Source organism: Rattus rattus, chromosome 1, assembly GCF_011064425.1.
Source record: "Rattus rattus isolate New Zealand chromosome 1, Rrattus_CSIRO_v1, whole genome shotgun sequence".
Taxonomy (NCBI): domain Eukaryota; kingdom Metazoa; phylum Chordata; class Mammalia; order Rodentia; family Muridae; genus Rattus; species Rattus rattus.
This window is the reverse complement of record NC_046154.1, coordinates 92,620,064-92,645,945: the sequence shown is the minus strand read 5'-3', so window position 1 is coordinate 92,645,945 and position 25,882 is coordinate 92,620,064. Positions and strand designations below refer to the sequence as shown.

The window sequence follows — 25,882 nt, the reverse complement described above, 5'->3', positions numbered from 1 at the left end:
TTTATTTGAGACAGGGTTTCTCTAAATAGCCTGTCCTGAAACTCGCTCTGTAGACTGGCTTCGAAGTCATAGAGATCTGGTTGCCTCTGCCTCGCAAGCACTGCGAATAAAGGCATGCACTACCACCATCTGGCAATTATGGATATTTTTAAGCAAGCACACATAACACATAGAGGAGTGAAAAAAAATGAGTTTGTTGGAATCCAAACTCAGAGTTCAAAGTCTATCCATTACCATTCTCAAACTAGCTTTCTCTCTCTCTCTCTCTCTCTCTCTCTCTCTCTCTCTCTCTCTCTCTCTCTCTTTCTCTTCCTCTCTCCCCCCCTCCCCCCCTTTTTTCTTCTTTTCTTTTTCCTCTTTTTTTTTTTTTTTTTCCTCTTTTTCTTTTTCTTTTTTTTTTTTTTTTTTTCAGACAAGGTTTCACTCTATTCAACATTGGCTAACCTGGAACCTGCTATCTAGACCAGGCTGGTTTTGAACTCACAGATATCTAAAAGCCTCTATGCACAAGTAGTGGAATTAAAGGCATGTGCCATCATACCCAGCTTGATTCTTGAAACTTTACCAGTCCAGATCTTTCTCTTGTTTTCTCATTTAACCTCACTTATTCCATTCAAATTGTGTTATTTAACATATCCCCTACACATATGTGTAGACTAAAACAAGTAAAGGTTCAATTATTTTAAAAATATGATGTATGAGGCCAGAGAATCACTAGTTTGAGACCAGGCTAGGCTACTATATGTATATATCTAATATAAGTGGACTCTGCCTCTGAAACCAGACAAGGCTCTTTCTTAAGCAAGACTGAATATATCCTATCCCACTACATCAGGATGCACATCTTCTTGAGACATTTTACCCTATTAGAGTCATGACTGGGCTCAAGTTTGGAAAGCCTGAACCATCACTAAGTTCCACATTTGCCTTTTAGCTGGTAGACTTAGAAGCCATTAACCATCACCATATAGACTAGTTTACCAAGGAGAGTAAGTTATGCTCAACAAGCAAGCCCCTCAAGACCTGTGGCATAACAGGAAGATATGTGCTTGCTAAGGAAAAGGGCCAATGCCAATAGAATATATGCAACTCAGAATAGTAGTCAAAATCAAGGTCCCCGGGAGGTACGGCTATAACAATACTCTGGCCCACATCTTTTCACAAAGGCTTAAGTTACCTCAATGGATTCTCTCCATCCATTTTCAAATTTTTAGTGATCTAACATTCAAGAAAACACATATTCTAAGACTGGCTAGAAGCTAAGTTAATTCCAGTACATTCACTTCAACCAAACCACACCTGAGGGCTCGGACTTCCGTCACAGGACTCATCATTCCTTTGTCCAGAAGGCAGGGCAGGAGGACAGCAATGGTTCTCTGGCCAGCTGCTCCTTTGGCAGGGTCACACATTTTCACACAAACCTCACATACAAAGAGCAGGGACATTAGTGAAGCTGGCCTCACAACTATTAAAGCATTTCTCTGACAAAGTGTTTTTTATGTCACTATTGAGAATAAAAACTGAGTCTACTTTCTATGCCACTGTGGGGGCTGTAGGGAAATAGAGGAATGACCAGTACTGAGTCCTAGAGGACTGCTCTATCTAAACAGAAAATCTGATAATATAGTCTATTCTTTAAGTTTTGACTTTCTAATTTGTATAGTGAGAAACAAAGGAGCTAAAAATATGATGAAAAATGTTTGAGAGAGCACTTTTTTAAAGTGCTTGTGTGTAACCATTTTCACCACTGCAGGTTGCAGGACAACATTGTGGTAAAGAACACAAGCCTAGACATGAAAGGCATCAGGATTTAAAATGTACTCTTTACTACTCAGTAATGTGATAGAGGATAAAGCTTAGGCAATTAGAGTGTAAATTACAAAATTAAGTCCAAGGGGCAGACTATTTAGTTTCAAAAAGCTTGTCACCCTCTTAATTTGGGAAAGGCTTCATTTAAGTGAGCCATGTGTTCTTCAGGGTCAAAGCAAACACACATCTCTCATGGAGTCCTGCAGATGTTCACCATTTAAAGAGCCAAAAGTAAAAGGCTTTCAAGGTACACTACATATATACACTAAACATAGTATATTGAGACCCCACTCTCTTATTCGCTATTAAAAGTAGTAAACTACACAAGAAGCCAATTACAAGGAAACACTACTTCATATGACAAAAAAAAAAAAAAAAAAAGCACTGTCCAGTCTATGGTGAACCGAACCCCACCCTCCTGTACCCCACCGTGAGATGAGTATTCTCACCTTGCTCAGAGTTTTCAGAGCTAGCTCTGCTGCCTTCCGTACAGACTCCTACAAAATGGAAAAAGCCTGCCATTATCCGTACTAGACAGCACTCATTCTCATCCATTCTCTAATTAGATCTGAATATGAAATAGCAAAGCATAATCTTCAATAACGGGTTTAGATATATGTTGTTCTGTTAGACTCTTAGCCCATTAAAGAACATATATATTTGATCTATTTTTGACCATGTAAAAAATATAGCTATTGGTCAAAAAATTTCCTGATGAATAAAGCAACAAGACAGACAAGCTTAGTCGTCTAACTAATTTTAAGCTATTGTCAAAATAGCTTCAAACTTAGTCCAGCTTTCGATCCTTTAGTATAGATCCAACTTTAGTTGCTTATCTTGAAAAGATAACAAGCTAGCGGCTGGGTCCCAGGAAAGGCACTACTACAGTCTTAGTAATAGGGGAAGAAAGTCTAGATCACTGAGAGCAAGCCTTTGAAGGGGATTACCAGGCCTCAGATTCTTCCTCCTTCTCTTTGTTCTTTATCTCAAGTAAATGTTTTCTTCTACCCAGAATCTGACCTTGACAGACTGCCTTGGTCATAGGACCGCGACAACAGCATCCATCTATGATAAAATAACAATCTCCAAAATAGCTAAGATATTTCCCTTTCAAAATAATCACCTAAACACTTTTACAGTGATCCCGGGAAGCAAGTGAGGTACCCTAGGAAACTGAGATACTTTGGCATTAATCACAGTATTTAGAAATGCCTAAACTTTGAAACTTTAGTCATTATGAATTACTTCATAATGGGGATTTGCTCCTAATCCAACATCATCGTGAAATTTCTATTGAAAAAGGCAGGCTGTAGCCATCACTTTAAGTCAGTTCAGTTTAGACCCAAATAAAGATAATCCAAACTTTTAACTTGACATATACATGAAAGCTGAAATTTAGAAATAAAACAGTGTCCCAAAATTATCTAGATAGGGAATTTTGAAATACATTTTAAAAAGCTATAGTATATTTTAATGATTCCACTTTAAAAATATGTATGAATATAATTAAACGTAGATTTATTTCTCTAATACCTTAATATCATCTTGTACTCTAAAAAGTGTTTCCCACATTTCTGGAAGTTTGTCAATGACGTCATCTAAAGGTCTTCCTCTCAATAAATCATTCAGAGCTAAACAGCTGAAAATAAAAACTTGATTTCAAATATATGATCAAGCAAGTCCAATATTTTACTATCAAACAGTCATACTGAACAATAACAGACTCCTACCTATACTTCTAGTCCTAACCTCTCACCCTAAGACAATCATGATTATTCTAGTATTACCTCAAATATATCAAATCTATCCGTTTAAATGATACACCAATACATCACTCTTAACTCACCTATGTGCTCTTAATGTCTGGGATATCACCAAGTACATAACAAGCATTTAATGTGTACAAACTGCATATAGAAATACATTCTAAAATATAAAGCCATGAAATTATACAACTTGATGTCTATCAATTTAACAAATGATTCACAAATTTTTAATTTCATACTTATATAAACTACTACTACTCAAGCAAATTGAGTAGAGTTTAATAGTTAAAGAACTCAACTAAAAATATGATGGTTTTAACTTAATTTTTGTTGCATCATATTAAAAAAAAATCCTTAGAAAGTTGAAGGGGAATTTTCCAGCTCTATCTGGCTAATCAAAGTTTCCGAGTGATACCTGGATTCTCGAACTCGCCACATGTTGCTGGTAAGGTTTTTAATCAAATCTTGAAGAATTTCCTTCAAATACTTATCCACCTAATAAAAGCAAAAGGATAAAATGAAAATTGTAAAATCTAACAATCCAATTATTTGCCTTCCAACAACATTGATCTTTTTTTTTTTTTAATTAAAAGTGACCCTAGATCTCTCAGTCTGAAAATCTCTCACTATTTTCCAATAACTTAAAAATGTAAAGAAAGATGATTCTTTTCCATGGTGCATGAGAATGAAGTCTAATTATTTGGGCTTTATACAACACAAAGCCCACTGTGACTCATCTTGTCACAAAAGTTTCTTATTAGTCTCAGTTCTGTTCCTTGGCACACATATAATACCTCTCATTTCTCTTCTACATGCAATCTTTGTCCACAGAGATTCGGAGTGACCACACTCAGAGAATGCTGGCCTACTGGCTCTCCCCTGCTCCTGCAGCACCCTCTTGAGGTAAACCCTATCCAACAACGCATTACTGCACTGCTCTACCACACAGGACTTCAGTGGCAAGATGGTATCTCACTGGTCTGCACTTGGTACAAAAATAAGTATTAGATAATGGCTCAGAAGGAAAGTGAGTTTGATCTAAGCTTTTGTGATAACAATTTAATGATAACAGTAGGCTGCAAGCTAAAAGTAATTGTGCACCCCTGTAACCTACGATATTCGAGAGGATGAGGCAAACACAAAGGTTCAGACCTAGCCAGAAACAGATCGAGATCTTGTATGAAAATAGGTGTTTTTAAGGGGAGTATTGTCAGTGGAAGAGCACTTGCCCAGCACATTTAAGAGCTTGGGCACAAACTCCAATACTGGGGGGAAACATGAACTGAAAAAATTCATTTAAGAATTTTAACCAAAATCCAATTTGTAATTTTAAAACACACTTTTACTGCTATGTGGATAATTAAACACAGGACAGAGAAGAAAAGGATGATGATGATCTACTCATCAGGAAGAAATCAGGGACTGGAGCAGATTCAAGGAACACTTGATAGAAGCAGAATCAACAGGAACTACTGCTAAATTTGATGTGGGATTCTGGGCATTATAAGACACAGACAAAAGGGGGTGACATCAAGCTGTCTGGCTTGGACAAATACATGAGCAGTGAGAACAAAGGAAAGGTGTCTTTTGTCTTTTCAGCTTTTGACTGGATCTGTTATATTTATAGTACATGTAAAGAACAGTCAAGTGAAGACATGAAGCAGGAAATTCGATTTGCAAACATGGATGGAGTACATGTCCTATCTAAGCCAGTACAGAACTGAGTAATACCATTACAGTAAATGGACTGTTTATATGCCCAGGGGCTAGTAAAAAGAAAGCTAAGAGGACAACAGTATTTAGAGGCTGTTCTCAAGAAACCTTCACATCTGAAAGGAGGATTGAATGTAATCAACAGCCAGATTATAGAACCAAGGGAATATGATACACACACACACACACACACACACACACACACACACACACACACACACACACACACACACGATATATATAATAATATATTTCCTTGGTTCTGTCGATTTCTTTTGTATGTCTCCCCCAACTAAAATAACTCTTTAAGCATAGGTTGAGACTCATTCTCCATGGCATCAGTGGTCCTTGTGAACATACAATACTCCATTTGTGTGAACATACTATGTTCTTTTAACTATCTGTCCAACCAGTGAACAGCATCACTGAAAGTAAAAAGCAAACAAGCAGTGAAAAGCAAAGAAATATAAAAGGGCCAGCAGGTGTTTGGTTTAAATCCTATGTGGTACCACAAGCAAGCTACCGTGTTTTCCTCGGCAAACAGGTTCACAGATACTTGCCATTGATTTGTCAGTGACCAATGCATTCCAAATGCTTGTCATAGCCTGTCGAATTCCCAGGTTGGGATCAAACTGGTAACGATAAAGTCGAGGAACTAGTTGAGGCAGAAAAGGAGCCAACTGTTCTCCAGCTCTGGTAGCAATTACGTTAAAACCAAAAGCAGCACCCTAAAAATAATAAAGGTTAATTTATACATGACTGCCATAATCAAATGTTTACATATTAAATACAAAAAGGCCTCAAATATTCTTTCCCAAATTTATCCCTAAATAGAACATTACTTAGTATTCCAGCTTTACCAAATAATGGCTAATGTGGTAATCTGGCTCTCAGACACAGATTTTCAAAATTAACTATACACAAACTCGCTCTACATGGCTAATGTAACAAGTTTGGTTTTGAAGTAAAAAACTAAAAACTCAGTAAGAGCTGGGGTATAAAGTTCAGTAGTAGAGCACTTGTCATATATACAATGACAGCTTGAGTTTGTTCTCCAGCAAAAAGTGAAGAAAGAAATGAAATAAAGTAACAACTTACTTTCCTGGAGTTCCACATTGCATGATGATTTGCCAGATTCATAAACTTATAAACTAGATCTGGCTGACTGAGATCACTCGCCAGAGAGCAAAGCTCCTTGTAAGTAGAGAGGCCCTGACTTAGAAACAAACAAAAAGAAATACACAATAAAATGTTTTTGTAGTTACTTTGGCCTGATGTAAATTTCAGCATCAATATTGCAGGGGCTCTTTTAAACTGTATTTCCCTCCGTTGCTAATACCACAATCCCTGAGGAGACTGAAAACTAGGTTGAGGAAAATATAAAAAGTCATACACCTCAGTTATCAAAAATTCCTGAATCTTCCTGCTGGTAAATACCTACTTATTGCAAATTAACTGGGAAATACCTCCCATAGGCTCAAGTGTTTGAATATTTGGCTCCCAGCTCAGGCTGCTCTTTTGGAAGGTAGCAGGATCTGTAAGAGGTGGATCTTTGTTGTATGGAGGAAGGAGGTTACTAAGAGGTGAGCTTTGAGATGGTACAGTCCAGTTCCAATTCCTGTCCAATCTCAATTTCTGTTTTGCTAAGGGATGAGGAGGCAGAGTCCTGCAACCACGCATTCCTTCCCTTCTATGATGGCCCTTACAGCCTCCGACTGTAAACCGGATTAATACTTGACAGTCACGAGCACGATACCTAAAATGTGCCTGCATGTTCCCCGGAAGTGAAGCTCTTGGTAGCTCTGGAGACACCTTGAAAGTTCATCATGTTGTATGCAATCTCTCATAACCATGAGTGATTAGAAAATATCACTATGTTAAATATCCTCTAGGTATATCATTTTATGAAAAATTAGCACTTTTTTAAAATTCATAAAGAAGTGGTTTGTACATCTGTAGTTGTACCAGAGGATTCAACTGAGCCAACTAGTTCAAGAACAACAAAGATAAGATAATGAGACCTCACCCACCCAAAAAATTGAGAGGAGGAAGAAGAAAACAAAGAGAAAAGCTCAGAAAAGATTTAGAAAAACAAGCAAATAAAAAGAACTTTGAATGTGAAAACAGTAAGATAAAGAATAGCATAGGACAGAGAAACCACCTGCAATGTTCTCATGTTCCAAATGTCACAGAAAGACAGCAATTATCTGACAATTCTTAGAGGAAACAAATGATAATATAACCACACTAAAATAATAATAATGAAAGAGGGACAACACCAAAGTTAATTTGAAATATTAAACTAGCAGACTAATCAAACACAAAAAGTATCTCCAGAAAAAAAAAAATTGAGATGAATTTAATGTAGTTCTACACTGTAGGATATCTACTCAGGACTCAGTTTCCTAGAAGCAGACAGTTCTAGACCTAGTATCAGTCTCTGAGAACTAACTTTAGTCTTTGAGCAGTCTGTCACAAATGATTACTCACTGAACAGGCATAAAGGCCTAAGAAGGAAGCTGAAAGACCAGGCTCTGTGGCTCAAAGCAGACAGCCATGAAGGTTCACGTGATCCTAGCTTGAAGATCCTCAAGAATCTAGTAAGGTTATGGCTTCAGGTCAACGTTCCCTCTGTCACCAGCAGTCTCCTGGCTCGCTGCTCCCAAAGACAATCCTAATGGTATTCTCCAATAAACTTGCAGCATATAAATCTCTATCTCAAAGCCTAGTAAAACCCAATCTAAGACAGTAGGGGTTTTTTCCAGGTCATTTTTATTTAATCCATCAGCAAACAACATTCCTATACTCCCTTAGTTGATCAATGTGTTTAGATTTAGCACACTTACCCATCAGGTGTTTTGCCAAGGCCACCCCCTTGAAATACCACTGTCTCTCCAGAAACTTCATGTTTCACTCTAAAACAAATCAGTAAGAATTTAAATTAGCTTCAAATTTTCCATACCAACAACAATGGGATACAATCCATTCACAAACTGATAAAACCTGTGTCTAGTATATAAAATATATAAAATTATTCTTTCATACCAGACTGCAAATTTTCTAAAATCAAATATAAACAAAAAATTTCACAAATTAATTACAGCCAATGTATCACACATAAAAACTACCCTTTCCTCAAGGAAGTCACAGAAAGCAGCAAGCAATTACAAAACCAATCTCCCTCCATGTAATCATCCACATCAGACTATGAATGACATTCAAGTTTCTTCATATCACATCTTAACTTTTTTTTACCGAAAGTATTAAAATGCTTTTCTAATCCAATGCTGTGTCATAAGACCATTCAATTTTGACATTTTCTGAAAGTTAACAGTATTCACCAGGATAATTAAATCGTTTGCAATCATTTATATGCAATGGCTTAGTAAGCAGAAGGTGGAATTCTTCTTCTTCCATATCATATTCTCAATGTCCAAAGCATTCATAGCTGAAATTTGAGGTGCACTGTACCTTTTGCCAGTCCTAAGTGTGTCTACAAGTGTAGACACCAACTCCTGTTGATCTTGCTCACTGCCCAGGTCATAAACCAACCCGAGCCCCTTTGAGGCGACATCTTGGCTGAGTTCTACAAAAAAGGTAGACAAAATTATACTATTCTAAAAGAAATTTGTCTACTGGCTACTTACTTTCTTTCAAGTATTCTCTTCACTCTAAAATTCTACAAAAGTAAAGATATAAAAAGTAGAAGTACTCTTATTTTCCTAAATCAAGTTAGTGGAAAAGGCATCATCAATAAATAAAGATGAGAATCATGACCAAAAACTAATAAAATGCCAATGAACTAGTGTCACTATAAAAGTCACAGTATCAGAATATCTACATATACTGTTTATATTAGAGATAATATACTCTCCTAGGATTTTAAGACATCCATATCCAATTTTAGAAAAATAGAGGCAATACTAGTCCATGTGTTTTAAATAAGATTTTTAAAATTATTATTTAAATTTCTAACATATAACATATTCTCCTGGCTTTAATCAAAAAGAAAAAGTAATCCAAAGTAGAATAACTTTAACACTAATGTTAAGGCCTCAGCTGCATTTAAAAAATGTAAAACTGTAGATGTTCTAACATGCGTAAAAGAATGAATGTCTATTTCCTGTACTTCAGAACTTTAGTGGGAAGATAGTACTGTGGTAGTTAATGTTGGCTTTCACCTTAATACAATTATCTTTATAATAAAAAATTATTTTTTAATTTTATTGCAGTTCTGTGGTAGAGACAGAGCCTTACTATATATAACTTGGGATGGTCTAGAACTCATGACCCTCCTGCCTTTTAGCTCCACATGCTGGAATTAAAGGCATTTGGCTAGTTTTGTTTTAGTCACATGGCTCAAGTTTTTGTGTTATAATTCATTCACTCACACTTTTAAAATTAAATATAAGTAAAATAAAGGTGACAAATCAAATATTTACCAACAACTTACCATCGTTTTCTGATAGAACTGAAACAAATGCACTCTGGATTTCTTTAAGATGGGACTGGAAGAAAAGAACAGGCATTAGAGCACTGAAATCCTACCTCTCCAAGAAAATAAGACTCTCACTGCTATTGTGCATTGAGGCCAGAGAGTCTAAGGATCATGGCAGTCATGACCCTTTCTATGCAGTCAACTTTCCAGGCATCCATATTGTCTTAGGTTGTACCACACACAGGTTGTCTAAGCACTCAGTCTAACCACTGTCCCAATATGAGTCTTTCATTCTTAGCCCTTCTGACTTGACATCTTTGCATTTAGATCATTTTCTTGCCAGTATTAATCAGATCACCATCCTTTAGTGCTTCACATGGTAATTATTTCAAAACTTCTGCTACTTTTCAATGATTCCAACTCTGATCTACTTTCTTCCTGCTTTTAATTCTTAAGTACGTCGGGATCCTTACAGAGTTCATCACGTATCCAATGAATTTTATGAAACTCACCTTCACTTCTACGTGAGTACTTAGCTTTCTCACAAGAGAAAGGAGCCAGATGCAGGCTGCTTGCCTCACATGTGGGTTGGGGCTGATAATATGTTTATTTAAAATAACATCTAAAACCCATGGGACAACATCATTCACTTTGGCACCTGAGGAATAAGCAAAGAAAGATTACAATTAAAATAACCAAATATAATTTTCTTTAAAAAAAAACATATTTAAATCAACAACCACACAATAATCCAATGTTAAAATCCAAATGACCCAGAATGTCCAGAAGCTAACATAAGCTAAATAATCTTCTTATATTACTCAAATTTTATTGGATAAAAACATTATCCTAGTCTCTTCAATCTCGGCAATTTTTCTTTATTAAATATTTCTAAATTTCCAGCTAAAAACTGAACAATATCATTGGGTTTCATTTTCTCCTCAAGTTGTGACACATTTGTCTCTCCCCATTATTGTTTTACTGTCTATGTATCCAAACAAAAGCCTCGGCCAGCTAGTTTGGCTTCTACCAGTCACAGTCATCCTGCCTAATACCACTGGTACCTACTACTACTATTACCTACTACTACTGGAAAAACTGTTTCCCCGTTTCCTTTACAGTCTCTCTATGACAGACACCAAACAAGAGATGAAGAAGACACTGCACTGTTAGATGTTAACTTCAGACTAAGTGCAGTAACTGTTTTCAATATGGATACAATCCACAATAGTACTGTTGCCATGAAAATATTCTTATTCAATTTTCCCAACTAAGAAGATAAAATACATATGCTTTCTGACTTTTCTTTTAGCTTTAAAGAGTAAAACCAAAAATCCTGGTCCAATAATAAAATGTATTTCAATTCTAAATTTAAATCAACTAAAATAATTATTTGAGTCTATGTTTCGGATTGTTTGTTTGTTTGTTTTGCTCTGTTGTTTCTCCTTTAATTGTTAACATTAGGCTTATTCACATTTCTGTGTACATGTACACATATGTGCACATACATGAGAGCACATGCCACAGCACACACGTGGAGGTCAGAGGTCAGCTTCGCCAAAGTTGTTTCTACACCATGTGGGTTCAGGGATAGAACTCAGGCCATGGCTTGGCAGCACTTGCTGAGTGCTTTGGTTTTCTTTTTTTCTTTTGTTGTTGGTTTTTGCTTTGTTTTGCTTTGTTTATGAGATAAAGTCTCACTGTGTTGCCCAGACTGGCTCTGATCTCATTATATATCCCATATGTCCTCTGCTTTAGCTTCCCAAGTGCTGGGATTACAAGCATACATCATTTTAGTTTGAGATCTTAGTATCTGTTAACATATGCTCAAAATTTTCTTTCAAATGATGCAGTAACTAAATTGTAGTATACTTCCAGGACTGGCAGAGGGCAGAGAAGTCTCCTTATGTAGTAAAGAATTAGATAAAAGAGTCTAAGAAAGTTCTAATTTTCATGTTCAATCTTTCCTTTTTTTCTCCCAAACAGAATCTCATTACATAGCTCTGGCTGGAACTTGTTACATGGACTAGGCGGGCCTTGAATTCACAGAGATCCTCCTGCCTCTGCCTCCTGAATGCTAGGATTAAAGGCGTACACCACCATGCCCAGCTATGCTCAATCTTCTTTAATCCTTCTTGACAGACCAAATTAGTAAGGCATGTATCAATATTTGGGGAAAACATTACTTTTGCAACTAACAGAGAAGAAACCACTCAGCAACTATAAATCAATTAGGTAAGTATTTGATACCAGCAGGAGGTATATATTCTTCTTCAGTCACCAGCCAGGCATCTCGGGCAGCCACAGAACTAGTTCCTATTGCAGCACTGGTAATGGCTTCACCAATAGTGAACTGAAGTTCAATCTGCTTGGCCTACAAGGAAGGAAAGTGAAACCCATTAAAATAAGAGAAATATCCATTTCGATAAAAGAGCTGCTTGATACCCTACTTCTCAGCTTTATTTTCATTCTTTTGCCACACTGAAACTAACTCAGTGACTCAGGCTAGTCCGTAGGCTCATATATTTGAATGTTTGGTTCCCAGTTGGTAGAACTGTTTGTGAAGGATTAAGAGGCATGGCCCTGTTGGAGGAAGTGTGTCACTGGGAGTAGGTTTTGGAGCTAGGCCATTCCAAGTCAGCTCTCTCTAACTTGGGACTTGTGGATCTGGACACGAGCTCTCAACCTACTACTCCAGTGCCATGCCTACCTGCCTGCCTGCTGCCATGAGAGTCATGAACTCACACTCTGAACTGTAAGCCACAAATAAACTTTCTTCTGCAAGTTACATTAGCTGTAGTGTTTTGTCACAGCAGTTGAAAAGTAACTAAGACATCAGGCATCTGATGATGATAATGATATTAGTATAACTCACTCTGAAAACATTACATGAGAATTGGGAAGCAGTTCAGCAGGGAAGTGTATGCTTAGTATGGGCAAGGCCCTGGATTTACTCTCCAACAGAGGAGAAACAAAAGACTCTAAGCCTGAACTTCAATACCAGTTCTCTTACTCAGTAATCTCAATCCTTACATCTTTTATCTTCAACTAACATTTATCCCCTTTCTCATCCTTCAGGGCTCAGCAGTAACTTCCCCTCCAAGCAGATTACACCAGACATCTTGGACACAATCGCACACTCCTTTTAGTGTTCTCCTGATTCTATGCAAATACATTCCCATTCACACTTCTACCAAGATTTATGAGAATCTACCTTTGCAACCACACTGTTAGATACTTGTGTAACGATAAGCAAAGCAGACCCTGCCTTCCGGGTACAGTCGGGTGTGATGATGCCATAATGAAAAGGTTTCCAAAAGAATCTAACAGTTTAAATGTCAGAAAAATTATTTCAAGGAGCATAACAATAATCTGAAATGGAAGTACAAGGTTTACAGAGGGTCAGAGCAAACAGGTGGGCATACAAAGTATGTATGAGGAAATCTGAAGGATCACCTTAATGTGGTAGAGAAAAGATTAGGTCATGCTAAGACACATTACAATTCACTACCTAGAGTTCTGTCCCCACATTAGGCATCAGCAACTCAAGAACAACTAGAGAACCAGTCCCCACTCCCCAAAGATTGCTAAGTGGTTTCTTCTACTTATACTACATCATGGTTCACTCAAAAACAATTAGGTCTTTCCCAGACATGCAATTTACAGAGCTATGTATGTCTAACACAGTAAAAAACCTAAAGCTAAAACTCAAAATTAAATATTTGATAAAGAAACAAATGTTTAAATTTTTTAAAAAAATCTCAAGAGTATGGGCTGGAGAGATGGTTCAGTGCTTAAGAGTACTGATTACTCTTCCTGAGAACCCAGGTTCAGTCACCAGCACCCACACTAACTAATGACCATCTGTAATTACAGTTTCAAGGGATCCAATTCCCATTTTTGGCCTCTATGAGCACTGCATGCGAGTGCTAACACAGACACATAGACACTAAATTAATAACCTCCTAATAAAACAAAATTCTAAAATCTCATAGTAAACAAAACAACTAAAATCACATTTTATTTGAATAACTAAAAATATAAATACCTCCACAGAATCCATCAGACCTTGTAAAAGGAGTTTCTGGTGGGGAAAATCCCCATCTCCAACGGGAAAGTAGCCCAATGTTTGGATTGCTCGTTCTTTCATCTGGAAGAGCACAGATTCTTGTTTTAAATTTAAACAAACAGAAACTTTACTTCAAAAAACAGTGCTCCCAAGATGGCAGCCTGTCTCAGGTACTGATGCCTACGTTGTCACAAAAGCACCCAGTTTTACAAGATTATATTAAAGACATTAAAAACAGAAAATTAAGCCCATTAAGGACCCATATCTTCAAAAATTAAAACTAAGAAGAAAGCCCTAGGCTTATCATGTAAACTGCCAAGATCGCAAATGTGGTTGACAAGCCCAGAGAACCCAGGAACCAATTGTCTCTACTACCTAGCATCCTTTAGGCAATTATATCAACTCTCTGAAAGTCGTGCTCTGCTATCTCACAGAAAAGACAACTATGTCTATTTCATGGTATCTTTTTAAAGTCTTAATTTTAATACATGAGAAACTTATAGCATATTCCATGGGCACATTGCAGTATTATTTATCAGTTGCTAATGATGACTGGTTAATGATAGTTAAAAAGAAAGCGACACATGTGACTGTTTTGGTTTTAAGTGACAGCTAAACCAAGAAAAAGATTACAATATTTTTTTAACTTATAGTAAACTGATATTTTCTACTCATTAAATCATTTTCTTTCAACATCAGGTACTTAATTATAAAGAATGTCTTAATGTCAAGAAAACAATTATCTCAACTTAAAAAAACTGCAACTGTACCCCGTAAAAACAACAATGCCAACCAACCAGAGCTTCCAGGGACTAAACCACTACCCAAAGACTATACATGGACTGACCCAGGGCTCCAACTGCATAGGTAGCAGAGGATAGCCTTGTTGGGGCAGCAGGGGAATGGGAAACCCTTGGTCCTGCCAAGGTTGGACCCCCAGTGAAGGGGAGGGAATATGGGGAGGGACAGTAAGGGGAATGTATCGGGGGGAATACCCGTATGGGGTAGAGGGAGGGGAGGGGATGGAGGCTTACAGACAGGAAACTGGGAAGGGAAATAACATTTGAAATGTAAGTAAAGAAATATATCTAATAAAAAATTAAAAACAAAAACAAAAAAAAAAACCCCTACAACTGTTCTTTTCCTCAGATTATTCATTCTGCTTCAAACAAAACTGGCTGTAGGAAAAATAAGATTTAGAACTGCCCTAAAATTATACAAATCATGAAACTAGTATTTTATTAACCAGCTTTTGTATAAAAAAAAATGGTTATTCGATGAATTTTTAACTTTACTGTAAGTCTAACTGTTAAAGGAGTTAAATTAGAATAACTAGGTCAAAAGATAACACAAAATAGTTTATACACATCTCCCTGATTCAAAAGCAAATGCTAAGTTTATCAAAGTTTCTTATTTATCATTTTTAACACATTAATAAAACCTTACTCTAGCTGCAGTGTGCATGGATGAATATAGGAAGATGACTATAATCATAATAACTCGGTCTTGTTAGATTATACAGCTATGAATAGAAACAGAATTATACAAGGGGAAGAAATGAAAAGGCTTGCCTTATTTGTTTCTTTACTGGAAGGAATTCTATTGAGTAAGCTTTCTACCAGGTGCAGCTTAGTAAATCCAGATCCTTCGCTGGGGATCGGGAGAGGACCATTTCTGCCAATTTCACCCAGGGCTGTACAGGCAGCAATTGCCAACAGAGGTGATGTACTATCTAAAAATGAACCTGTAAGCATATTTAGACACAAGAGAATAACATACTAATTATTCTTATGACTTAAACCAATTGGCTATGTACTAATTATTTAAGGTAGCAACAGAAAATCAAGGTCTATAACGTTTTCTGGTTGACCATTTGTTGACATTTATGCAACAGTAAGATACCATGGCAATAAGGCTTAGAGTCCTTGAATGTTAGTTTTTTCCCCATAAGTGGCACCGGAATATAAAAACGTTTAAACACACACACACACACACACACACACACACACACACACACACACACACACACTTTCATTTTTACTAAAAACAGAAATTATTTTATGGAAGAGCTTGTGCCTTTACAAGTGCTATAAGAAGAAACAAAAATACCATATTAAAATTTTAAAATAATTGAAAACCTGAAGCAGCCAAGCAAACCAGTTCACACACTGACCTATTGTTTCTGTAGCACTCCGAATGACCTCCTCTTGTTCAGGCAAGAGGTCATCATCTGTCTCCAGGTCATGCTGCTCTGCCATTCTCACTCTCTTCTTAGCCAAGTATCTTCCCACCGTGAATCCCAAGGCAAGCAAGGATCCATGTTGTACCTCAGGGCTCTGAATTTAACAATGTAACAGCACTGTTTCTTTTTCACACATGAAGAAATACACTGAAATAACTTGTTAGGATAATGTCCCTGATAAACCTATGACTAAAAAAGAAAATGATTACTCTGGCCTTTACTGGAAGCCAATGAATCAAAATTAGGCAATGGCAATTTTTAACAAGAGTTTCTAACAGAATTCTGAGAAATTAAGCTGGATCTTTACTGACATCTAGAATTAGGTACCTTAATCTCATAAAACCTCCAGCTGTGGGACATTTAAAATAAGCCTTTATGGTCCTTATACTTTCTTAGTTGTATTTTATGTGTATGAGTGTTTGCCTGAATGTATGCTTTTGTTCCATGCTCATGCAATGCCTCCAGAAACCAGAAGATGTCTACTCCCTGGAACTGGAGTTACATATGGTTTTTAGTCACCATGAGGGTGTTGGAAATTGAACCCAGGTTCTCTCAAAGAGCAGCCAGTGTCCTTACCCATTGAGCACCACTTCAATCCATGACACTTTCTTGTTTATATCACTATATAGCTAATTACTGTAATGTTCAAGGATAATTTCTCTTCTCTATACTGCCAACAAAATACAGTCCTTTTTCTAATTGCTAAAATCTTCAAATACAAGTAAGCACTATACTAATAAAGTTTGCTTTCTTGTAGGTACTGTGATTAAGTGGTAGCAGAGATGTGGCAGGAGAGCTAATAATTCTGGACACCAGGCAGTTCTAGGGATTCCCAATTACTTACCTACTACAATGTGCACAGTACCTTAAAAACAGTACTTTTCAGAAACAATTAAAAATCTGTTAAATGAAATGACTAAATCATCACAATCTCAATTATTACTTATGAAGGCAAAGAATTTGTAAGTTTACTTTACAAATGGAAACCTAAAAACTAGTACTATCAAATATTTTGTAAAACCCTATCGTCTACTGAAGAAGAATGGGGCCGAGATGTGGTGGAACATGCTAAGGTAGAAAGATTGCAAGTCTAGGGGCAGTTGGGGCTACACAGTGAGACCCAGGCTCAAAAAGATCTAACAAAATCAGGTAAATTCAACCTTATAAGTAAATTTCCTAATCTAGGAAGATGGTCCTGTGAGATTCACCTATTTCAGAACTGAAAGAAAGGGTATTAAAAAAAAAATGTCAAACTTTCAAATTTTTTCACTATCTTACAGGCTCAAAGCAGAAACTGATGCTTTCTAGCAAAGCAATTCCTAAGCTCTTGCCATAACAGTACTTAGCTCAAGTGTGATAAATCTGTTGGAAAAAAAAAATAAAAAAAAAAAAAAAAAAACAAAAAACTAAAAAACTTTGCCTTTATGATTAATAACAGTGCCTAAATTTCAGATGCAAGTTCCTGTGCTTTGTTAAAATACAAAGTTATTTAAATAACAAAGAAGATAAACTGATAACATACATGATTGTCTTTTGTGGCCTTTATCAGTTGTTCTACCATTGACTTTAACTCCTTTCCAGACACTGTTGACACAACCACAGAATAGAACAAAGCCGCCAATTCACGCATTTCTTCTTTACTGCTACTCATCAAGCTCTGAGCAAGAGAAAAAGAAATAGATAACCATCACAACCATCGTCCTGCTGACAGCTAACATGTACAAAAGTAAATGATAGATTTTAACACTCAATCTATTGGTATCCATGAAAAAATAATGCAAAAGCTATTTTTTAAAACAAAAAATACTCTGAAAGGCTTCAATGGACAGTTATAATACAAAGGTCACACACACGGTCAGTTAAATTAAATGTTTACGAAAAGCAAAAACAAAATCAAAAGTAATAAATATGGGAAAGAGGCTGGTGCTGGGATGGTAATATGGGTGAAAGGAAGATAAAGGAGAATGAGGGAGAGAACCATCAGAAAGAATTATGTATGCATATGAAATTATGAAAGAACAAGCTTAATATATTTGAACTGGATCTAACCTGAAATCCTTCTTCCTGCAATCTAGCTTCCACAGTACCAGAAAGCACTATGAAAGCTACAAAGGGAGGGAAACAATTAGCAGTCCTACTCAGCTGAGACACCTATTAATCACAATGACTGGCACGATAGATACGGCATCTATCCATAAAGGTGCAGGAGTAGCACTCCCCACACACCCATGCTAACCACTCAAAACCTATTCAACAGGAGGAAAATTATTCCTGGTACCAGAAAGTTAGCCAACTGCCCAGGACTAGTGAGGTCACAGATTAGCCAACTGCCCAGGACTAGTGAGGTCACAGACTTTAGAAGAGAATATACTATCACTACTGACACCAGGAAAATTTCTAACCACACTCTAAATCTTGTCCCTATCACTGTAAGTACAGCTATCATGTCTCATCAAAAAGGCTTCTCTCTAGAACAATGGAGACTGTTATAGAAAACCATAACTGAACATAGTGCAAATAAAATACCAATAGATTGTGGGGGAAAGCTCAGCATGAATGGATACATCTGCAGCATAGTTCCTGCCTCTTTAACTCACATAATAGCAAAAACAGTTGATGGGTAGAGATGTTGTAAGAGCCAGAATACCAAGACTGCCTCCCTTCAAAGTGACTGACTTAACAAGATGCAAACAGTGACAACATCAATAGACACGCTAACACACCAAGAGGGAAATAGTACCAGGTCCTACCCCTAGACAAAAAACTACAGGCAAGCAATGATTGCTGAGGGAGAATTAGCCACTCCCAGAGATGAGCTCCCTGACTGGTTATCTAATACAAAGTGGTCAGCCCTAAAATGACATACACATAAAAAACAAATATTAAATTGTATGAGTATATGTATGTATGTGTGCATATGTATACACATACACACACATATATACATGCACATATATATATGAAATAATAATAAAAGAAAAACAGGCTATCAATTTGAAAGGTTGGGAGGAACATGGGAAGGGCTACAAGGAGAAAATAGAAGGAGGAATGATAATTACATTTTAATTAAAAATAAATTAAATGAAAAAATTTTATGAGTTGAAATTATATATAAAAATCGTAGTTGCATTTTCATAAAGAGATACAAAACTTTGAAACAGATAAAATAAATACATTTGATTTCAAATAGAGATCAGCAAATCTTTTTGTGTGGAGGAGCAAACAGGCTAGATGGGCTACCTAGTCACTGCTGAGACTACCGCATTATGTCACTGCAGTTCACAGAAGCAGGCGCAGATAACACACAGCTAGGTTCCAAAAAAATGAGAACTACAGTTTGTATGTCATGAAATAATGTCCTTTGTTCTTTTTTTCAACTATTTAAAAATATAAAGGGACTATAATTGTAGATCAGGGAGAAAACACCTATCTACCATGTGTAAAGTCCTGTTTCCAAAATCCAGCATAAAATTTTTTTAATAAAGTGAAAAGCATTAATATCCTGTAGACCATAAAATGCAAGAGTCAAACTGTATTTTTTGTTCACGAGTCACAAAATAACAGGCACTGGAATCAAACTCATAGTCTAGTCTCTCTTCAGATCATAGAAAACTTTTACCTTCTACTAAGAAATCAATACTCACAAGATTAGTTTAAATTAAAAAAATTCACAAAGAATAAAAAGCCTTTTAAAAAAACAAGAAGCACTTTTAGGAGATGAAATTTTTTCTTGAGAAATACAAAAGTATTCTCTCTTGACAAACTATATCCCTTTTTTCACATTTAAAGATAAAATCCATAGACTTTACTATAACTCAAGCTACAGTTTCCAGAAAGAACTATATTACAAAGCACAACAGAGGTATATAACTGTATGGGCTATATTTTCACTAAAATGTCTAATCTAAGACTCAAATGTAACTTACATTCTTACTTGCTACACCTGATAACATTTGCAGTGCTACCCTGAACAAATAGCACTCCCACCTAGATGCCACATGACACAGTGCTGCCTGCATGAAGACTGGGCACTGTACACATCACAGACATCATGTCCTCTACCATCTGGGAAATATAAAAGTATACTTCTCACTACTACATCTCTTCCATGAAATACAATAAAACTCTTAGCTATAAAAAACAAGTGTGACATTTCCTTGTATGAAAAACAGAATTATATAGTAGTTAGTCATGAAAACATGAGTATCCTAAGTGGTCAGCAGCAGTGATCCAGAATTAACCATGCAATGGATAATGGTGAGGCTAAAATAAATGGGAGTTCTCTCCACAGCTATAAGATGAACTACAGGCTCTACTACCCATTAGATAGGTACAAACTGTGCAACAGTGCACTATCTTTTCTATAAAAGAAAGAAAATCATTTTAAATGCATTGTTTTATGTACATATGCATAAGTAAAACAGAAGGTTTCCCCATAAAACGATTAATGTACTTTGCATGTTTGTCAGAAACAAGAAAAGGGTAGAACATTGAAAAGATTTAAGGAGGCAGTATATAATTACAGAAAAGAGGTGTTTTACTGACAAATAAATTTATAAGTGTTTTCAAAATATGTATACCTATTATTATAAAATGTTATTTTTTGAAGAAGAAAAATAACTTTTTTAAATTGATGATTCTTAAATTCGTCTCCCAGCATCATTGAGATGGGTCATGAGCAATGTTAGCCTACATACTTTTCAGTAAGGATTTGCTTGTGGGAAACTTTTAAATGTCCTGAAGGTAGTGAAAGGCATAAGACTAGTAGGAAGACCAAAATGTTTCGATTAGTTTGAAATATCTGAATTCATAGAGAAAAACATAAGGAGATACCTTGATCCATTCTGTTTTGTCTACAAATTTGGTAGCCAATTTTTCTGGATACACCGACACAGCTTCCAATAGACAGTACATGACTGGTAAACCTAAGTAAGAATTTAGAACCATTTGAACTTTCATGAAAAGAGAATGCACTTTCTATACAGAAACCCCTAAATTTCTCTCAAATATAATGCTACTGCTGAAACACAAATTCTGGCCTAAAAATCGAAAAATTACACTCTACATATTAAAGACAAAATCTGTATCTACATCAACATTTTCTTTCTGAAATGAAAAATATATCAAGGATCAAGCAGGTAGGTTTAGGAAGTAAACAAAGGTCAGTGTTTAGTTACAGAAGTCAAGAAGGTTGGAATAGTTCTGCTGTAAATTGTTACCAAATTTTCTTTGATAATTTCATCTATTTATATAGTATATTCTGATTAGTGTAACCCTCAACCCTCCATTATTTCTCTCATCCCTATCATCACACACATACACATATATAACTATCTCCTCCCTACAAGTATCTCTCCCAAATTACTGTCTTTTTATTTTATTTTGAGGCCCACAGAGTTTAACCAGGGTCACCTGTGAGACCATGAGTTTGAAACCTATCCATTAAGGCAGATGGGCAAATACTGAAGAGAAAGTAAAATTAACTTTTTGCTTACTTGCTTTAGTATTTTTCTTAGTATGATTAGTTTCCTACCTCCAACACCTGCTAATAGCTGTTGAAGCAGGCCAATGTAGATCTGAACAGGGTTGGTTTCTCCACTCTTGTTAGAAGATGAAGCTGTGGCCTGGCTGCTTGACATTAGAGTCCGTATGTATCGTCCAATGGCTGGAGCATGATCTTGCATATCGGCCAAACTCTGAGAGGTGGGCACCACCCCTGCACTATGAGCCAGGCACATGCGCAGGTACAGAACTATCTAAAACAAGAAGGATGAGAAATACCAGCTTCTTTTTTAAAATTTATTTGATTTGATTTGATTCGCATTGGTGTGAGGGTGTCAGATCCCTTGGAAATGGAGTTACAGACAGTTGCCATGTGGGTCCTGGGAATTAAATAAGCTGCATGTAGGTCCTGGGAATTAAACCCAGCTCTTCTGCAGCCCCAAAGTACCAGCTTCTTAAAAAATCAGTATTGGGGCATAATCGTCAAAGTGATAATTTTCAGTTTTTACATCCCCACCCTTATTCACAAAACTTTACAAAATCTTAATGGAAGCCAGGAAGCAAGATTCAATGATAACTAAATTATTATAATTTAACAAAAGGTATTACAAGATTTCACAAATCCAGATATGTTTTTTAATGAAAGTAAAAAGCTTGACTTTTTTTTCTTCTTCATGCTAAGATTGAAGTCATATTCTTTCAGATGCTAAGTATACAGTCTACCAAGGAATTCCGCCCCACCCATCTTCTTACTTTAAACAAGAATATTTGCTATTTAATAGTTTAAATAATTTAAAACATAAAATTCACCTTAATGGATGTGGTAACTTAATCCTCCCAAAATATGTGATAAATCCTATTTTGCTCTCTAACTTGGAAAACTCTAGCAACTTCAATAGTACGTTGGCTTTAGGAGTTAAATCCGACTTACTACAAAGTAACCAAATGTTCTGTCATAAAAACAAGTAAAACTCTTCCTGGGGCTGGGAACCTAGGACTGACTCAGCAGTAGAGTACTTTCCTGGCATGTCTAAGGCCTCACATTTGATTCCCAGTATAGGGGCTGGGTATGGGTAGAGAACCTCGAGTTAATTATAAACTAAAACAAAACTAGTTACCAAATGCTGGGTCTTGTTTTTCAAAATAAACACCCTACCAGTACAATGCAACCATAGTACAAGTTTACCTATAAAGCAACAAGGTCAGACACAACAGCTCAGGTACGGTGTTAGCTTTCACAGTCATCACAGAAAGATGCTCAAGCCCTACCTCTCCAAATGCTGCTGGATTAAATGGAAGGACAGTTGTTCCGGTCATGTATTTGACTGGAGTTTTCATTCGATGGGAAGCCTAATAAAAATAATCCCAAAACAAATTAAATTTTTGAAAATTAACTGTTCTTATTCAGCTGAAAATAACTTTACAGCTAACTCTATCTCTGATCATTTGCATTTATCTTTGATTTTTGTTTTGTTTCATATATGCATTTGTATGTTTGTATGTGTGTGCATATGTACATATATATGTATGTATAGGTGTTTGGCTGAATGTGTGTGTGCACCGAGGCCAGGAAGGGCATCATATCCATGTCCTCTGCAATTGGGAGTTATAGAAGAATGTGAGCCACCATGCAGATGCTGGGAATCAAACGCAAGTCTTCCGGAAGAGCTGCTTACGCTCCAAACCCCTGAGCCATCTCTCGGTACCTTTCATTTGCCTTTTTAAAGAGTTTTTCTTTTTTAGAAAAATTAATTATTCTTGTTTTATTTATATACATGTTTTCTCTGAACATATCTAAGTGTACCATATGCATGCACAGCTCTTGGAGGCAAGAGGGTGTTAGATCCCCTGGAGCTGGAGTTAGAAATAACTGTGAGGCGTCATGTGGACACAGGAACCCAAACTCAGATCCTGTGCAAGGTAGCAAATGCTCTTCACTGTTCCTGGCTGCTCAGCCTTCTCTCCACTCCTGAAGACTTATTTATCATTTTAAGTTATCTGGATGTGGGTATGCACATGTGAGTGCGGGTGCCCACAGAGGACAGATGCACTGGATCCTCTGGAGCAATAGCCACAGGCAGGAGTACACAGGTCCTGGAAATCAAATTCACGTCTACTACAAAAGCCACACGTGCACTTAGCTAACCCTCCAGTGTGAACAAAACACTTTCCCAGGGCGTGTCCTGTCCCTCTCACAAAAATGTAATTACGCTCTAATGAAATCAAAGTGACACCAGGTTAAAAAGTCAGCACTGAAGACCACTGCTCCGATTCAGCTGCAGAAACACTGTACAAAGTGAAGATTTACAACAAAATATGGAATAAAAATCATGGAAAATCTCAACTGCTCTCTAAAGCACCCTTAAATTTATAACACCTGGTATCCATAAGAACAACAAGAAAATTTAATTTTTTTAAAGATTTGTTTTTACCTTTGTCTTACCGAAGGAAAATTTTTTTCAACATACTCAAAATGTTAACAAGCATTAAAGGAATTACAAGTCATTCATATTTTGAAGAAACAAATTAACTGCATGTAAAAATTATACTTGTCTCCTTACCTTGCGGTTTCCTCTTACTGTAAATACTGTAATTCCTAGGAACTTTACTATTTAATTATTGCAACTGTACTTCTAAAATGCTGATTTTGATTTTCAATATTTATTATATGTTTCAAACTAATTGCCTATAGTTAAAATCCCTACCTTTTCTTGAATGTAATACACCATTTCTGGAAAAGACGGCATCTGCTTAGAAGCACTCTCCTTTTTGTTTCTACCAGGAAGACACCGTAATACACGCTGTGCTTCACCATGAACTTCTTCTCGCCTTTGAGATGGACAAATAAGAGTAAAACATAAATTTTACCAGCTGGAAGGTCATCACTTGAAAAATGGAAACAAATTTTATTTGATAGCTAGGGTTCTAACAAAATGTCTTGGGTATATTTTTGGCTATATTGCTTAAATATAAAAAAAATTATATCCTTTTCATAATTTAATGTAATCTACAGAGTCACTTGGCATGCACTGCTAACAAGACAAATTAATTACAACTCATTATGTAAAACAAGCTCTATTTGCATGCTTTACTTTTATTAAAACTAAGTCACAAACAACTATAACGTTCATTAGAAATAGTAGAGCATCCTGTATTCTGTATTCCCACCTCAATTCTCACACATCTCGGTAGTTAGCCTACAAATCTACAAAACCTGGTAAATGAATGGCATTAGTAATACAATATAAAATCTATTTCAAGACACCAAGAAAATGACCTCACAGCTTTGCTTCTATACCACAGAAGTTTTTTGAATATTCCTTAACTACCTCTGGGCTGGTCCTGAATTCCTGACAGCACCTAATTAACAGCAGACAGGAAGGAATGACCAGGCTGAGTCTCACACTGTCGGGAGCTCTCACTTGAACAGAACAATTTTTATTAAACTAAAAAGGAAAAATACTGAGTCATGTTTTATTTTGTTTTGTGTGTGGTATAAATAAACACCAGCTAAAGTCTGTCTAAGTTCCTGATTGAAATTTTGTTCTAATCTTACATTAGCTCAAAAACCCTAAGCAATCTGGCATGTAGTCAGAAAGCTTAAGGTAGAAAAGGGGGTTAAAAAAAAAAAAAAGTCAACAAAATCAAGATTAACAATCCAAGCCAGTGGTGCCAAACTGAAATGCAAATAAAAAAGGAAAAAAAATCAAGATCAGAAATCAGAAGTAGAGGATCTGTAAAATATCAAACAAAAAAGATCATATATGTGTGTGTGTGTGTGTGTGTGTGTGTGTGTGTGTGTGTGTGTACAAAATCATATATATATGTATACAAATTTTGGTATAAAATTTATACCAAAAGTGGATATTAAAGGCATAAAACTGAACTAGTTAAAATTTTTAAACAGTTATCAAGTAACTTCTTGTTATTTTTTAAAAATACCACAGAGTATATATAGAATGGATATGCAAGTGATAAAAGGAAGCTTAATTTTATTTAGTGCTTCATCATAAATGTGGCTTTAAAATGATGATCTAATTTAAAAAGAATAAGAACATATTATGGCAGATATTAGAGTACTTCACACATCTTAAGATGTGTTGGTGATATGGCTCAGCGGTAAAGAGCACTGGCTGCACTTCCAAAGTTCCTGAGTTCAATTCCCAGCAAACCCAACATAAATATATAGCTACATGACTGCAAGTTACTTGAAGGGGTATACTTTGAATTCCTTAATAAATTACTTCTAAATTCATAAGCCAACACAACAACCAACATAAATTTTAGTAATTTTAAATATACTCAAAGGTAACCCAAATTCAAATTGACAGCTTGTTAAACTT

The 25,882-nt window shown here is 36.2% G+C and overlaps 1 protein-coding gene across 1 annotated transcript in view; it reads right to left on the bottom strand.

Moving 5' to 3' along the window:
- The window catches only part of Ecpas (Ecm29 proteasome adaptor and scaffold), a 107,923-nt gene that overhangs the window by 23,563 nt on the left and 58,478 nt on the right, over positions 1–25,882 (bottom strand). The window contains exons 16-34 of the mRNA XM_032903622.1: positions 24,245–24,368; positions 22,809–22,889; positions 21,571–21,793; positions 20,871–20,962; positions 17,560–17,694; positions 15,969–16,131; positions 15,367–15,539; positions 13,775–13,876; positions 11,977–12,100; positions 10,239–10,384; positions 9,742–9,796; positions 8,760–8,874; positions 8,135–8,203; positions 6,387–6,504; positions 5,849–6,016; positions 3,991–4,070; positions 3,343–3,448; positions 2,259–2,306; positions 1,300–1,421 (exon numbers count right to left, since the gene is read on the bottom strand). Of these exons, the coding sequence (XP_032759513.1) occupies positions 1,300–1,421; positions 2,259–2,306; positions 3,343–3,448; positions 3,991–4,070; positions 5,849–6,016; positions 6,387–6,504; positions 8,135–8,203; positions 8,760–8,874; positions 9,742–9,796; positions 10,239–10,384; positions 11,977–12,100; positions 13,775–13,876; positions 15,367–15,539; positions 15,969–16,131; positions 17,560–17,694; positions 20,871–20,962; positions 21,571–21,793; positions 22,809–22,889; positions 24,245–24,368 (2,244 nt within the window). The remainder of the gene's footprint in view (positions 1–1,299; positions 1,422–2,258; positions 2,307–3,342; positions 3,449–3,990; positions 4,071–5,848; positions 6,017–6,386; positions 6,505–8,134; positions 8,204–8,759; positions 8,875–9,741; positions 9,797–10,238; positions 10,385–11,976; positions 12,101–13,774; positions 13,877–15,366; positions 15,540–15,968; positions 16,132–17,559; positions 17,695–20,870; positions 20,963–21,570; positions 21,794–22,808; positions 22,890–24,244; positions 24,369–25,882) is intronic.